The sequence below is a fragment of the Anabrus simplex genome, chromosome 1, assembly GCF_040414725.1.
Source record: "Anabrus simplex isolate iqAnaSimp1 chromosome 1, ASM4041472v1, whole genome shotgun sequence".
In the NCBI taxonomy this organism is placed as follows: domain Eukaryota; kingdom Metazoa; phylum Arthropoda; class Insecta; order Orthoptera; family Tettigoniidae; genus Anabrus; species Anabrus simplex.
The window spans coordinates 1,240,949,555-1,240,964,289 of NC_090265.1; the positions used below are offsets into that span (position 1 = coordinate 1,240,949,555).

At 36.3% G+C, this 14,735-nt stretch overlaps 1 protein-coding gene across 1 annotated transcript in view; it reads left to right on the forward strand.

Moving 5' to 3' along the window:
• The window catches only part of mal (maroon-like), a 216,094-nt gene that overhangs the window by 174,771 nt on the left and 26,588 nt on the right, over positions 1-14,735 (forward strand). Inside the window, exon 9 of the mRNA XM_067152044.2 lies at positions 12,129-12,233. Within this exon, the coding sequence (XP_067008145.2) occupies positions 12,129-12,233 (105 nt within the window). The remainder of the gene's footprint in view (positions 1-12,128; positions 12,234-14,735) is intronic.

Sequence of the window (14,735 nt, forward strand, 5' to 3'; positions counted from 1 at the left end):
TAAAGATAATGTTGAGCCGATGACAACCAGTTCACTGCCTTCACGAAACAGCTGTGCTGTAACAAGCATGTTACAATAGTGTAAATAATGAAATCTAGAAAAATGGATATCTGCTGAAATACACATCTAACAGTAATTTCCACAAACTTTACTATGCCTCGTACCATCGAACCCCGGTGCAAACAAATATAAACACATAATGTACAGTGCCCTGACCCGGTCTCGAATCCTGGTCCCATGAAAAGTAAGCCGTTGAATATTCATATACAAACTATATAAAAGGAACACAACCAACATGTCAAAGGGGTCAATATCAAACGGGCCAGTGTGAAAATTAAAGTAGAACAAACAGAACAAAAATCTCTCCCTGCGTTCAAAACATCAAGGTCGTCTTCTCCCCCCTTACACACTCGACAAGCTGCAGACATACAATAATAAAGTTTTATTATGAATCCACCTGTTCAATACATTATAATGTTGTTACATTTAAAATAACTTCATTAGTTAAAAAGTTATATATGGGACATGTTTCGCTCCCTTATAGAGCATCATCAGCCAAATCTGAATCTCAAATAATTGTTATTTACTTAAATAAAGACTTAAGAACTATTAGAACATTTTTGACAAACTTAAAACTCAAAAAAAGGAACTCAATTTTATAAAAGATCTGGCCTCAATTAATGGATATAAAATAAATATAGTCAATCGGATCATCAATAAAGTAAAACAAAAGTTAGTAACTAATCTTACTCCCGAAAAAACTAAGCAGTCCAAATTCGCAACATTTACATTCACCAATCCAGCCATTTTTCAAATAACTAATCCTATCAAAAAACGAGATGTGAATGTAGTATTCAAAACACAAAATATAAACAGAAACATTTTTTTCAATCACAATAGTATAAATTCCAACAAGAACCCTTATCTAAGTTCTGGCATCTATAGATTAACATGTGTAGAATGTAAATGTTCATATGTTGGCCAAACTGGCCGTAACTTTCTCACAAGATACTTAGAACACGTTAATGCTACAAAGCACAACAAACATTCTGCGATGAGTGCTCACATGAGAGAGTCAGGCCACCAATTTACAACCATAGAGAAAGACCTAAAAATTATAAAGAAGATAGAAAAAGGTAAACTTATGACAGAATTAGAAAATATTTATATCCACTTAGACCAGTATTTCAATAAGGAAAAAAATTTAAATGACGAAATTGAAATAAGAAATCCGTTACACGAATAATTACCGAAACTCTTAAAGACGCTTAATCTAGAAAAAAGTAATTTTGCCAAAGTTTTCATTCCCAAAACAACTAATAATCATCCAACATTAAAGAACTCAACCCCTCCCTGCGCTCCTACTAGACATTCCCCTTCCAAAACCACACCCACAAACATTTCTCCTCCTATCCCTACTCCCTCCCCTCAAGCCCCACCACCTCACTCTTACAACACAAGGAGTAGACACAGAACAGACAGTCACCACATAACCTCGGACAACACCAAACCGACAAACAGCAATTGGAGGGGTAAGTGAAGTTTCTAGAAGCATACTCTTAACTAGCAACACAAATTCCGATTACTTACAAGATTCCTTTTCTTGTTACAGACATTCAACAAGATAAACCAAGCAGCAGCTTTCAATACAAACGTTGATTTAGTCCCTTTCAATCATCCTTATCAAATCCATTAGTTCAACGAACGGTCATTGACATCTATAAGAACATATCTTTTCAACAGCATTCGCCGAGGTCACATGACAACAAGCATTTAAATTTCTTGACGACCAACATTTATCCTGTTATCCCTTTCAGACCTGAAAGAAAGCTGGAGGTGTGAATTTTTGTTTGTACGTCAAGAACTGACTAAAATGCTCCTCAATACACATATTAATAGTTTCTTTTACAAAATAAAAACTAACATCCGAACAAGAGGACCCACACAATGGTGCGTATCAAAATTCGAAACCTCGTTGTATCACGTACGATTGTGTAGCTTCAAAATTTACGTTCACTAACCAATGTACACACTTCATTGAATATATTCCGGTATTCAGTAAAGCTTCTAGATTAATATAAACGCAGTAAATAAATACTTACTTTTGGCACTACTGCTTCCTGCCATCTCGCCGATCAACTGTGCTTTTTAAACTCTTCTTCCTTCGCCCTGGCGGTCAAGGGCATACTAAAATCAATTGAAATACACGCCACGTATCCTGCACAATCACTGCAGTTCGGTGTAGCACCGAAAAAACATCAAATATGGTCAGGGATAACTAAAATACGAACCCGCACAATTGTGCGTACTCGGTCTGAAAGGGTTATAAGTTCAATCATCAAATTGACGATAAATTTCAATCTTTATAGACTCTTATCCACAAGGGATAAATAACTTTTTTACCAGATCTCATTGCTAAGAAAATCCTCAAATTTAGCTCCTAAGATTGATCTTCACGTCTTTCTAGGATTTTGGACATGATATATATATTATTTATTTTATATTTTAGTACTCTCTCTTCCATAATTTTAATATATCTTCCTATTAAGCACATGTAATTAGGCCGTGTATACAAAGATTTTATATTTTATGATTTTCTAATAGAATAAGTTTTAAGTTTGTCAAAAATGTTCTAATAGTTCTTAAGTCTTTATTTACATAAATAACAATTATTTGAGATTCAGATTTGGCTGATGATGCTCTATAAGGGAGTGAAACATGTCCCATATATAACTTTTTAACTAATGAATTTATTTTAAATGTAACAACATTATGATGTATTGAACAGGTGGATTCATAATAAAACTTTATTATTGTATATCAACAGATTTCAATACGGATTAAAACATGAGATTAGTCACTTGCAATGAAATAGCCAACCAGGCTAATACAAACAAAAAGAATAGATATCTGAATCTCAAAATCGAAATCAGTAAGATCCAAAGATATTTGGTTCTTGAAAGAATGTTTGAAATGTAAATTAGTACCTAGGTTTTTCAAATCTATACAAAGAAAAAACGTATCTAATTCAAAGGTAGCAGATACTCAAAACAAAATAAATGAGATCTGGCTGAAAAGTGAAATTAAAGCTCTATATAGGAAGAAATCATTTTTGAACTTGCAATTATATCGTACACACTTGGAAATTGCACAAGAATATTCTCCTTTAGAATGTAACTCTATCCAAAATCATATAACAGAGAAACTTGCAGACGTTTTAGACAAGAAACAAAAAACCCTAGATAACAAACTTACACTCTTAAAAGAAAACAAACCAAATCATAACAAATCTAACAATAGAGCAAATAATCCTAATTCTAACCTTAAAAACATTCCCACCACTATCAATCTCTCAAACACAAAGTTCACTGATAATGAAATGAACCTATTATATAAAGGTTCAAAATTTAATTGGCCTAACTCTCAAAAAGTAGAAGACGTAATCAATGTAGTAGCAGAAGTTGAATCAAACTTGAATAAATTAACACCAGATATACAAAACGACATCAGATTTGAAGTTAAAAAGAAGCTCCCGGCTTTCGTAAGGGAAATAAACAAAAGTTCTAATCCCACTCTCATAACAGAAATAATGACACTAAAAACAAAACTAAACAAAAATAATGTAGTTGTTACCAAAGCAGACAAAGGTGAAACCACAGTCCTCTTAAATAAAAATGACTATATTGAAAAAACAGAAGAATTCTTTTCAGACAAAACCTATACTGTCGTAAACCAGGATCCCATAAATAAGATTCAACGGAATCTAAAAATTATCCTCAAGAATTCTACTTTTTTATTTAATGAACAAGAGCACCAAAAAATGATAAATATGAATCCAAAGTTACCAACAGCTAGGGCATTGCCCAAATTACATAAACCCAACGTACCCATACGTCCTATAATAAACAGTAGAAATAGTCCCACGTATAAAACATCCAAATTTATACACTATTTCCTCAAAAGACATTACAAATTTAACAAAGAATCTACAATCAAAAATTCAATAGAATTTTGTAATAAACTAGGAAAATTCAATTTACAACCACAACATAAAATGGTTTCATTCGACGTAACCAACATGTATCCAAATATACCGGTTAAAGAAACCATCAATATCATCAAACACACTCTCCTTACATACAGTAAATTAAGTAGATGTGAAATAGATGAATTCGTAAACCTACTGAAATTTGTATTAAACAATAATTACTTCACATTTAATAAAAAGATTTACCATCAAACATGCCTAGCAATGGGAGACCCCACGTCGGGCATACTGGCAGACATATATATGGATCATTTGGAGCAAAACAAAATAAACACAAAAATAAATGGACTTTGCCTTTGGATCAGGTATGTAGACGACACCTTTGTCATAATAGATAGCCAAAAAAAATGATAGTGAAAAAATCCTAAGTTTCTTAAATAATATTGACCCAAATATAAAATTCACGAAAGAAGATGAAACTAACAACTCAATAAACTTCCTGGATATTAATGTAACACGAATAAGAGATAGTTTTGAATTTCAAATATTTAGAAAACCATCATACGCTCCTCTAACGATAAAAAATGATTCTCTTCACCCAAAATCACATAAACAGGCGGCTTTTTACAGTTTAGTTCATAGAGCTTTCAAAATCCCCCTTTCAGAGAGTAACTTAAAAAAGGAACTCAATTTTATAAAAGATCTGGCCTCAATTAATGGATATAAAATAAATATAGTCAATCGGATCATCAATAAAGTAAAACACAAGTTAGTAACTAATCTTACTCCCGAAAAAACTAAGCAGTCCAAATTTGCAACATTTACATTCACCAATCCAGCCATTTTTCAAATAAATAATCCTATCAAAAAACGAGATGTGAATGTAGTATTCAAAACACAAAATACAAACAGAAACAGTTTTTTCAACCACAATAGTATAAATTCCAACAAGAACCCTTATCTAATTTCTGGCATCTATAGATTAACATGTGTAGAATGTAAATGTTCATATGTTGGCCAAACTGGCCGTAACTTTCTCACAAGATACTTAGAACACGTTAATGCTACAAAGCACAACAAACATTCTGCGATGAGTGCTCACATGAGAGAGTCAGGCCACCACTTTACAACCATAGAGAAAGACCTAAAAATTATAAAGAAGATAGAAAAAGGTAAACTAATGACAGAATTAGAAAATATTTATATCCACTTGGACCAGTATTTCAATAAGGAAAAAAATTTAAATGACGAAATTGAAATAAGAAATCCGTTACACGAACAATTACCGAAACTCTTAAAGACGCTTAATCTAGAAAAAAGTAATTTTGCCAAAGTATTCATTCCCAAAACAACTAATAATCATCCAACATTAAAGAACTCAACCCCTCCCTGCGCTCCTACTAGACATTCCCCTTCCAAAACCACACCCACAAACATTTCTCCTCCTACCCCTACTCCCTCCCCTCAACCCCCACCACCTCACTCTTACAACACAAGGAGTAATATAGATGTTGATTCCCATAGGGAATCTGAGATATTTGTCCTGAATGAGTAAATTTATAATACCAATATAAATGGTCCGTTATTGGACATTATAAATTTTCCAGCTAACTCATTCTTGGTTGCCAGCGTTTCGCCCTCGTGTGCTAGGGTGGGCTCATCAGTTGGTACCTAGCACACCTACCAATACGCTGGCTAGTGCATACCGTGGAGGCCACTGTGCAGGCTAACTGGAGCCACCGGCAGTGCCAATGCACTAAGAGACTTTGTCTCATTATCAAAAATTGATGCCTGCTTGGTCATCAGATGATATAGATGTTGATTCCCATAGGGAATCTGAGATATTTGTCCTGAATGAGTAAATTTATAATACCAATATAAATGGTCCGTTATTGGACATTATAAATTTTCCAGCTAACTCATTCTTGGTTGCCAGCGTTTCGCCCTCGTGTGCTAGGGTGGGCTCATCAGTTGGTACCTAGCACACCTACCAATACGCTGGCTAGTGCATACCGTGGAGGCCACTGTGCAGGCTAACTGGAGCCACCGGCAGTGCCAATGCACTAAGAGACTTTGTCTCATTATCAAAAATTGATGCCTGCTTGGTCATCAGATGATATAGATGTTGATTCCCATAGGGAATCTGAGATATTTGTCCTGAATGAGTAAATTTATAATACCAATATAAATGGTCCGTTATTGGACATTATAAATTTTCCAGCTAACTCATTCTTGGTTGCCAGCGTTTCGCCCTCGTGTGCTAGGGTGGGCTCATCAGTTGGTACCTAGCACACCTACCAATACGCTGGCTAGTGCATACCGTGGAGGCCACTGTGCAGGCTAACTGGAGCCACCGGCAGTGCCAATGCACTATGAGACTTTGTCTCATTATCAAAAATTGATGCCTGCTTGGTCATCAGATGATATAGATGTTGATTCCCATAGGGAATCTGAGATATTTGTCCTGAATGAGTAAATTTATAATACCAATATAAATGGTCCGTTATTGGACATTATAAATTTTCCAGCTAACTCATTCTTGGTTGCCAGCGTTTCGCCCTCGTGTGCTAGGGTGGGCTCATCAGTTGGTACCTAGCACACCTACCAATACGCTGGCTAGTGCATACCGTGGAGGCCACTGTGCAGGCTAACTGGAGCCACCGGCAGTGCCAATGCACTAAGAGACTTTGTCTCATTATCAAAAATTGATGCCTGCTTGGTCATCAGATGATATAGATGTTGATTCCCATAGGGAATCTGAGATATTTGTCCTGAATGAGTAAATTTATAATACCAATATAAATGGTCCGTTATTGGACATTATAAATTTTCCAGCTAACTCATTCTTGGTTGCCAGCGTTTCGCCCTCGTGTGCTAGGGTGGGCTCATCAGTTGGTACCTAGCACACCTACCAATACGCTGGCTAGTGCATACCGTGGAGGCCACTGTGCAGGCTAACTGGAGCCACCGGCAGTGCCAATGCACTAAGAGACTTTGTCTCATTATCAAAAATTGATGCCTGCTTGGTCATCAGATGATATAGATGTTGATTCCCATAGGGAATCTGAGATATTTGTCCTGAATGAGTAAATTTATAATACCAATATAAATGGTCCGTTATTGGACATTATAAATTTTCCAGCTAACTCATTCTTGGTTGCCAGCGTTTCGCCCTCGTGTGCTGATGACCAAGCAGGCATCAATTTTTGATAATGAGACAAAGTCTCTTAGTGCATTGGCACTGCCGGTGGCTCCAGTTAGCCTGCACAGTGGCCTCCACGGTATGCACTAGCCAGCGTATTGGTAGGTGTGCTAGGTATCAACTGATGAGCCCACCCTAGCACACGAGGGCGAAACGCTGGCAACCAAGAATGAGTTAGCTGGAAAATTTATAATGTCCAATAACGGACCATTTATATTGGTATTATAAATTTACTCATTCAGGACAAATATCTCAGATTCCCTATGGGAATCAACATCTATATCATCTGATGACCAAGCAGGCATCAATTTTTGATAATGAGACAAAGTCTCTTAGTGCATTGGCACTGCCGGTGGCTCCAGTTAGCCTGCACAGTGGCCTCCACGGTATGCACTAGCCAGCGTATTGGTAGGTGTGCTAGGTACCAACTGATGAACCCACCCTAGCACACGAGGGCGAAACGCTGGCAACCAAGAATGAGTTAGCTGGAAAATTTATAATGTCCAATAACGGACCATTTATATTGGTATTACACAAGGAGTAGACACAGAACAGACAGTCACCACATAACCTCGGACAACACCAAACCGACAAACAGCAATTGGAGGGGTAAGTGAAGTTTCTAGAAGCACACTCTTAACTAGCAACACAAATTCCGATTACTTACAAGATTCCTTTTCTTGTTACAGACATTCAACAAGATAAACCAAGCAGCAGCTTTCAATACAAACGTTGATTTACGTCCCTTTCAATCATCTTTATCAAATCCATTAGTTCAACGAACGGTCATTGTCATCTATAAGAACATATCTTTTCAACAGCATTCGCCGAGGTCACATGACAACAAGCATTTAAATTTCTTGAAGACCAACATTTATCCTGTTATAAGTTCAATCATCAAATTGACGATAAAATTTCAATCTTTATAGACTCTTATCCACAAGGGATAAATAACTTTTTTACCAGATCTCATTGCTAAGAAAATCCTCAAATTTAGCTCCTAAGATTGATCTTCACGTCTTTCTAGGATTTTGTACATGAAATATATATTATTTATTTTATATTTTAGTACTCTCTCTTCCATAATTTTAATATATCTTCCTATTAAGCACATGTAATTAAGCCATGTATACAAAGATTTTATATTTTATGATTTTCTAATAGAATAAGTTTTAAGTTTGTCAAAAATGTTCTAATAGTTCTTAAGTCTTTATTTACGTAAATAACAATTATTTGAGATTCAGATTTGGCTGATGATGCTCTATAAGGGAGCGAAACATGTCCCATATATAACTTTTTAACTAATGAATTTATTTTAAATGTAACAACATTATAATGTATTGAACAGGTGGATTCATAATAAAACTTTATTATTGTATATCAACAGATTTCAATACGGATTAAAACATGAGATTAGTCACTTGCAAGCTGCAGACAGCCATATAACCAAGTTTCAAGACTGTGACATCAGGCACAATAACCCTCACCAGCCGAACACTCGACAAGCGGCCGTCCACACAATTTATGAGCCCAGCTGACTGACTGCGTGCTAAGAAATTTCGCCTTTCAAAGTACCTCACATAATCTGGCTGCTAAGAGCACTCTTTTAAATACACACGGGCTATCCGCCCTCATCTCAATATCACCAGCAATATAACAAATCTTATTTCCGCCTCCCATGGGCTCAACCTTGATAATACAAAGGCACAAATCAGTAAGCTATAGTCACATGACCATAATAAGGCATCTCAAATGCATCCAATACACTCTCAAACTGTGCTGGGGCTCTCTCATATCAATTCATACAGTCAGCTACATGCATATTGCCCACATCTCTCAAACATTCGGACTCGCTCGCCCTGTCAGTAAAGCTAGGTGAATTACGGGGTTAATCCTGGTCTCAACTATACAGCCTACGTCTGCAGAGACAAATGCCTAGACGCGACACAATAAATAGTGCCTGCCTGTCAGATTAACCTACCATGACCAAGGGAGTTCGACCTGACCTGAAGATAACACGTACGCTAATATAATACTATCAAAATGTGATATAAACACACCAACAAGAAATCTACAAACTATCATCTACCCTAATGTACGGGGTTCGAGCTTGAGGCCTAGCTCTTTATTACCAAGAATTTTCCTACCATAAACTAACCTGTTGGCTGACGGCTGCCCTATTCCTATCTAAATTTAAATGACATGCTTGAAACAGAATTGGAAAGCTCTGACCTTATATGATTGATGAAATGACGGAGCGGCCCTTCCTGTGGACCACTGAATTTACCACATCAAGACACTCTGCCACGCTTGCAGCAGATACTGGTGAACAATTGGAGACATTCTATCTTGCGTGAGTCCTTCGTACAGCTCCTTAGATGGTTGGAAGATGTCCCCTTCGGCGTCGCGCTGATCAGGTACGCCCAACGTTCCTGGATCGATTCCCGATGTCGTGCCGACTTCAGCTCCCGTTGTGGCTTCCTCACAGTGTTGATGTAGAAGCTCGTTCTGGCTTGATGCCGGGGTAACTGAAAACAAATTCATTTATTACAGACTGTCCAGACTCGATGCCTGTTTCCACTACTATCGTGCCTCACACGTTACATTGACCAAGTCTTGTTCTGAATTTTAAACGTGGTACACTATAGTTTCTTCACCACTCTCAGTAACACTGTTATTCCATCCTTTCACTCGGACAACATGTCGTGCTATAAGAACTACCCTGAGCCTACAATTATTCTAGCATTACGTCAGTTACAACTTGACCTCACAGATATATGAAGCTACTAGTTCATCCGTCTATTATAGGCAGCACCTCATCTCACCATAGCATATCAACAGAGGTAATATCAAGAATTTAGCTGAATATGCAAGTTGATTACTTACTTCCTCGCAGATTCAGTAGTACTAGTTGTATGTGCAGCTCGATGATAAAATGTTGTTCTCGGTACCGACTTGCAGCATGACGACTTCGTCCAAGCAGCCTTACGGTCAGAGAATGAGGCTGATGTGCCAGGCGGCCTTGCATTTATAATCAGGTCGGCATAGCCACGCCGCTTGATCGCGTGCAGGATACGCGCGCCCGCGACTCGAAGTTTTCCCGCACAAAGCACGCCAAGTACCCTACTTAACGAATGCATTTATGATTGCAGCCCTAATGCATATCAAAATTAAGCATAAATTATGCAGGTTGCAATTCTTGTATCAGATCCAATGCATCTCTTTCGTAACCAAAGATATTAATTTAACTCCTTTCTTCCCTCCGAAGGTTAGTTTTGCCGGGATCCGGGGAGCGTCCCCAATCTTCATTAAGAGGCTTGGCTTGGGACATAACTCCCTTTAATGAGGTTCTGGAGATTTTCATAATGACGCTCTAGCTCTCTTCACATGAGAACACTTCTTCTAGAATCTTTTATGAAATAAACTATAAGACAATGACTTCATGGGTGGTCTCAGGTAATCCCAATATCTAATACTAAAATCTATACTATTGATCCATGAACAGAATGGTTCAATATATACACTCATTTTAAAAATTCACCCCCCTTTTCACCCCCCCCCTATTAATTGGATTTTCCAAAAAAACAAAAAAATATGTGTTTCTTTATTTTTAAAAGAGATCCCAAATACCAATTTTCAGGGCCATCATATCTTCAGTTTCTGAGATATAAGTATCCTCATTAAAGGCATTCAATCCCTTTTTCACCCCTTTTCATCCCTCCTATTGGGATTTTCCGAAAACAAAAAAAAATATGTGTTTCTTTATTTTTAATGAAGATCTAAATACCAATTTTTACATTTGTAAACTTTCAAAGTTTTGAGATATATATACACTCATTTTAAAAATTCATCTGCCCCCTTTTCACCCTCCCATTATTTGGATTTTCCAAAAACAAAAAACTATGTGTTTTATTTTTTATTTTTAAAAGATCAAAAGTACCAAATTTCAGGTCTGTAATATCTTCAGTTTGTGAGATATAAGTACCGGTATCCTGATTAAAGGCATTCAACCCCTTTTTCGCCCTTTTTCACCCCTCCTATTGGGATTTTCCGAAAACAAGAAAATGCGTGTTTCCTTATTTTTAAAGAAGATTCTAAATACCAATTTTTACACCTGTAAACTTTTAAAGTTTTGAGATATATATATATACACTCATTTTAAAATTTTACCCCCCTTTCCCCCCCCTTAGCGACGGAATATCCAAAAATCCTCTCTTAGGGAGCACCTACATCTTAAAATGAATGTATCCCCAAAATTTCATTTCTTTATGGCTAGTAGTTTTGGCTCAGCGATGATGAATCAGTCAGTCAGTCAGGACAAGTTATTTTATATATATAGATGTACAGAGAGGATTGATTTTTTAAATTTTAGAAATGCACACTTCTATTTAAGCTTTAATACCCATAAATTTTTATCCATGTTTCTACAAACTAGTTTGCTAATACTTTGATAAGTGTCACGCGCCGCCACTGATGTACAGTATATGTTGCTTAAATTTTGAACATATTGGAGTATTCTTTACCAAGGTGACTGATGTTCTCCTACTCAATCCATGGTAATCTGTTTCCATAGGTAGCTATAACCAACTTCTGTACATAAAGCAGCTTGGTCCAACCTAGGAAATAAATTAATAGTAATTTAACATACTGTAGAAGCTTAACATCTAAGGATATAAATCCAAGTTCTGATTAATAACAAATTTTATATTCCTAGTATAGCCATTACACTTACATCAAATTAAAAAAAAAAACCCTCATTCAAAATACATATCCAGTCAACAGGTCATTATTTAACATGTAATTGGAGTTTATGTAATTAATATAGGAGGTATATTGATACTGATATAATATAGGAGGTATATTGATACTGTACTGATAAATAACAAGGGTGGTGATGAATCTCCTCCTTTTGTTTTCATATTTTGTCCAATATTACAGGAAGGATTATTGGAGCGGTTCCGCAGTAATTTGACAGTTACGGGTTTCCAACCATTTGATGAGAATGATTGGTCCAAAGTATATATCTCTAACACTGAATTCAGAGTAAGTACTTTGTTGTACTACAGATTTCTTTTCTTGAACAATTAGTCTGATAACAAATGCAAGTATCACTTCGACATGAAATGTGTGCGCACACAAGATGGATGCCAAGATAATAATTGATGATTATGATCATGTTGATAATGATTATGTTGATACCCTAGGGTATACAGTATTTTATCAGCCAATAAATTTTATCATGTTGGAAGAACCCCAAGATATAAATTTCATATTTCTGTATTGACAGCTATTTACTACAACTACAATTTTTGTAGATGTGTAGCATAATGCAAATTTAACATTTAAAATTCACATTTGTCACATCTAACATGTTCTGAGCCTGATTGGCTCATCTTCAGTAGAATGTTAAAACTGGCATGTATAATGGTTAAAACACTTAAATTAGAACAAGATATGATATGATTGTTAAAACGTTCTTAATGAGTTCGTGTACTTGAGTTGTGGTAAAATCTTCCATATACACTAATGACCACTTGTTAGATGTTGTCTCTTGATGCTTAAATAGAAGTCAGTTAACAGAATTAGGTAGTATTTGATGAACATTCAATATTTCACAATTAGGCTAGCTACCAATAAGGAGTTTTTATAGGAAAACAAAATGTTGTGGTGATAAAAATACCTGTAAATAAAAAGGCTTAAATTAATTTGATGTAAAGAGGAATGTGGTAAGTATATAGTTAATGTGTTTATAAGTAATAAAATATCACTAACCTCCCAATGCCCAGTATTCAAATTCGCGGTCAGGTTTGTTATGATGTTGCGGGTTCATAGCTTTGAGGGTGATAGAAGGAGCGTGATGTAAGGAGCTTGAAGAGGTATATGGGGGAACTGAATGCAAAAAAAGGAAAGCTATCATTGGCTGAGGATGGGGCCATGTGTTATTGGAAGCAAATCTCCAAAGAAATGGAACAGAAGCTTCAAATAAAGAATTTGATTTTTTGTTAAAGAAATGGAACAGAAGCTTCAAATAAAGAATTTGATTTTTTGTTAATTTCATTCAAATGATGTTCTAGGTTGATATACTGGTCTATGTGAATATGTATATTTTCTAAGGTATTGAGTAAGGGGCCTTTTTGTGCTAGATAACATTCTTGTACTGATATTCATAGAATTGTTAGTTCCAACACTGCTAATCATTACAATTTCCATTGAAATACTTCAGATGCTAAGAATTTAGAACCTTTCAGATTTTACACTTAGTTCATCCCAGATTTTAATGTTAATTATGTGTTTGTACATTAGTTTCCATGTCAGTTGTGTGTTTTTACATTTGTTTAGTTATTAGATGTATTACATTAAGGCTGAAGACGGCCAGCCAAGGCCGAAACTACTCCCTAGTTTAGTAATGTAATTCAATAATATTGCATAATATAGTATTGAAAAAGGTGGACCATATGACATTAATTTAATAATTATTATTGTGTTCTTACTGTTCATCATCTGTGTTGTATTTAACTGGTGCTTTTGATTCAAATAAAGATCGCCTTATAATGTGAGTACAATTGGGATGGCAGATCAATGCTTGTTAAATGTTCTAAGCATGGAGCACAACTGAGAAAGTGAGGGAATTGCCATGCTTATTAGTATGCTGCAGAGGGGGGAAGTGATGAGCCAACGGCAGGCAGGACCTGCTCATCTGCCAGTCAACCAATGAGAGAAACTCACTGTATATTCTCCCAGAATAGTAGTATAGTAAGTGAAAGTAAATCAAAGTGCAGCAAAGTTAATGCAGTTGGCTTACAGTTATTATCAGTGGTATTCTGTAAGAGAGAAGTCAGCTATCATATCAAACTGTCTTTACTTTGGTCTGTTTTCAGACCGATATTGCTGTAGAGAAGTGTAAGTGTGGTAGACTCATCTTCTTCTTCTTCTTCTTCTTAGCGTGCCTGTCCGCCTGGGATGTTAGCGATCAACATGGCTATTCTGGCTTCATCCATTGCAATTCGGAACAGTTCTGTAGATGTTTTGTTGAACCAGGTTTTAAGGTTTTCAAGCCAGGGGATTCTTCTTTTGCCCAGGAGATCTTCTTCCTTGCAGGATAAGTTGAAGCAGCTCATATCTTTTCTGATTCCTCATGATGTGTCCAAAATATTGTAGTTTACGACACTTGGTGGTGTTGATCAGCTCTGGTCTCTTGTTAGCTTGGCATAGAACCTCAACGTTTGTAACTTTCTGAGTCCATGATGTTCTCAAAATTCTTCTGAATAGCCAGAGTTCAAATGCTTCCAGTCTAGCAGGGGTGGCTTTTGTAAGGGTCCATGTTTCCACACCATAAAAGAGAACTGAAAACGTATAACACCTAAGGAGCCGCATTTTGGTATCCATGGTAATGTCGTGATTCTTGAAGGTTGAGCTCATCGAGTTGAAAACACTCCTCGCTTTTCCAGTGCGACACTTTATCTCTTGCGAATTGTCTCGTGCTTCGTTAAGGATGGTACCCAGGTATGGATACTGTGAAACTCTCTCTATACTTGCTACATTGAG